At 42.6% G+C, this 2,014-nt stretch overlaps 1 protein-coding gene across 1 annotated transcript; it reads left to right on the top strand.

Moving 5' to 3' along the window:
- Positions 1 to 789: 789 nt before the first annotated feature.
- LOC311258439 (uncharacterized protein) lies at positions 790 to 1,701 on the top strand (the record flags this gene model as incomplete). Its single annotated transcript, XM_084354699.1, has 1 exon — positions 790 to 1,701. The coding sequence occupies one exon, from the start codon at positions 790 to 792 to the stop codon at positions 1,699 to 1,701; it is 912 nt and encodes a 303-aa protein (XP_084210825.1).
- Positions 1,702 to 2,014: the final 313 nt, after the last annotated feature.

Below are 2,014 nucleotides of genomic sequence, written 5' to 3'. Positions count from 1 at the left end.
AACAAAAACGGAACAAAAAAATCACTCCAAAGGGAGGACAAAGTAAAAGACTGAAACAATTCTTCTCTACAGAGGGATTGCTATAAACATGAAAAACAGAAAACGCTCCAAAAGGAGAAAAACAAACAGGCTACAAAATTAAACTGCACTGCACAACTGAACTAGAAAACTGTATGAAACAAAAACTCACTCCAAAAGGGAGGACAAACAAGGCTATGAAATTATATAAGGCTTCTACACTGAGCTTGGAAAAACTTACAGCTGAAAATCGCTCTTCTTAAGAGGAAACAAGAAACTTCAAAATACAAACGTGAATGCTGTGGTCGAAACAAGGCTGTGGTCATGGGGCTTGATGTACGAACGAACGAGACACTCTGGCACAGGACAAAGGGAGACGCAGACTATAATGCTGCCTTCATGTGCTATGGTACAGATGGTATTTTCCACTTGTGATCTGGTATTTACCAGTGCGTTGTGTTCATGTGCTTTTGTTGTTGTACAGACAAAATAAAGATGGTGGACACACAGATTCAGGCTTGTTACTTGGGTAAAACAATCTTGGATTGCCTAGTTCATCTCTCACAGCAAGAAGATGAATTATCAAAACTGAAACGGTAAATATTACAGAAATAATAATGGAGATTTAGCACTGGCTATTTGGCTAGCCTTTTTAAAAGCGTTTTTTACTGTACATGCACTGAATAGCTGCTAACTGTTTTCTAAAGGCTTGCCATACTACACTGCCTGGAGCAAGACAAAGCAGCTGTCTTAAAAACTGGAACTGCCTGGATGACAGTTCTGGACATGCAGGACAGCACCTTCAAGAGTCATCTGAGGCTTACCCAAGAACAGTTCCACCTATTCTGCGACCAGTTAAGGGAACATGGCCTGACTGATGACCATTCACCAGGAGGTCCTGCAAGAATTCCGGTCGAGAAGAAGGTGGTGATGCTGCTTTGGTATCTCGCCAACCAAAATTCATTCCGCGAGATCTCAGACAAATTTAACATCAGTCAAGGAGCAGCGCATAATGTGATCATTGAGATGCTTGACCGTACCTGCGCTATTGCTGAACGATACATTGTCTGGCCAAATGACTGCCAAAAGATTACCCAAGCAGCTCTCTTTCGAAGGTCGTGTGGAATTGACGGCATAGTTGGTGCAATAGATGGATGCCACTTCAAAATCCAGCGGCCACCTGTTAGGGGGGGAGATTATTTAAACAGGAAGGCATACTACTCTGTGCTGCTGCAGGGAATTGTTGACGACCTGGGAAGGTTCACTGATATTTTTGCTGGGCCGCCTGGAAGAGTACATGATGCACGGATGCTTAGGCTATCCCCTTTCTTTGACACTCATGTACAGAAGTTGGGAGACTACAAAGTACTCGGAGATGGGGCATATGTTGGCAACAGCTTCCCATTCATTGTCACTCCAAAACGAGACAATGGAGCCTTGGATGAAGATGACTTGCACAGAAATGCAATGATCTGCAGAGGGAGGGTAGTAGTGGAGCAAGCGTTTGGTCGCTTAAAGTGTAAATGGAGGCGGCTCCGTGAACTACAAAACTCTCGTGTAGATGTAGTAGTGAAAGTCATTGTATCAGCTTGTGTGCTTCACAATATGTGCATTGGGGAGTCTGAAAGTACATGCGATGAGCACCCCCATGGGTGCCCTCGTGAAGAGGATGGGAATGAATGAGCTGTATGCTACAGTACTTGAATATGACAATATGTTCAGATTTGTTCAGAGTTGTCAAGACTGGACCGAGCAGAACCAGAGGGACTGTTCCTTTGTGTTAATGTCATGTTTGAGATCTGCGACTAGAAGATAACTGATTTATTAATCAAAAGTTATACACTAAGGTGTCACAAGTTCAGTGGGATATTTGCAAACACATCAACAATGAAACATGTCAACACAATGTGTTGGTTATTTGAACAGTTTTCAGATTTTGATGAATCTTAACTAATCAGATGTGGTTTTTAACATCCTTTAACCAGTTCTACAGTAG

Source organism: Pagrus pagrus (genome assembly GCF_965226575.1).
Source record: "Pagrus pagrus genome assembly, chromosome: 6".
NCBI lineage: Eukaryota > Metazoa > Chordata > Actinopteri > Spariformes > Sparidae > Pagrus > Pagrus pagrus.
This window is presented reverse-complemented; position numbering and strand designations above follow the sequence as displayed.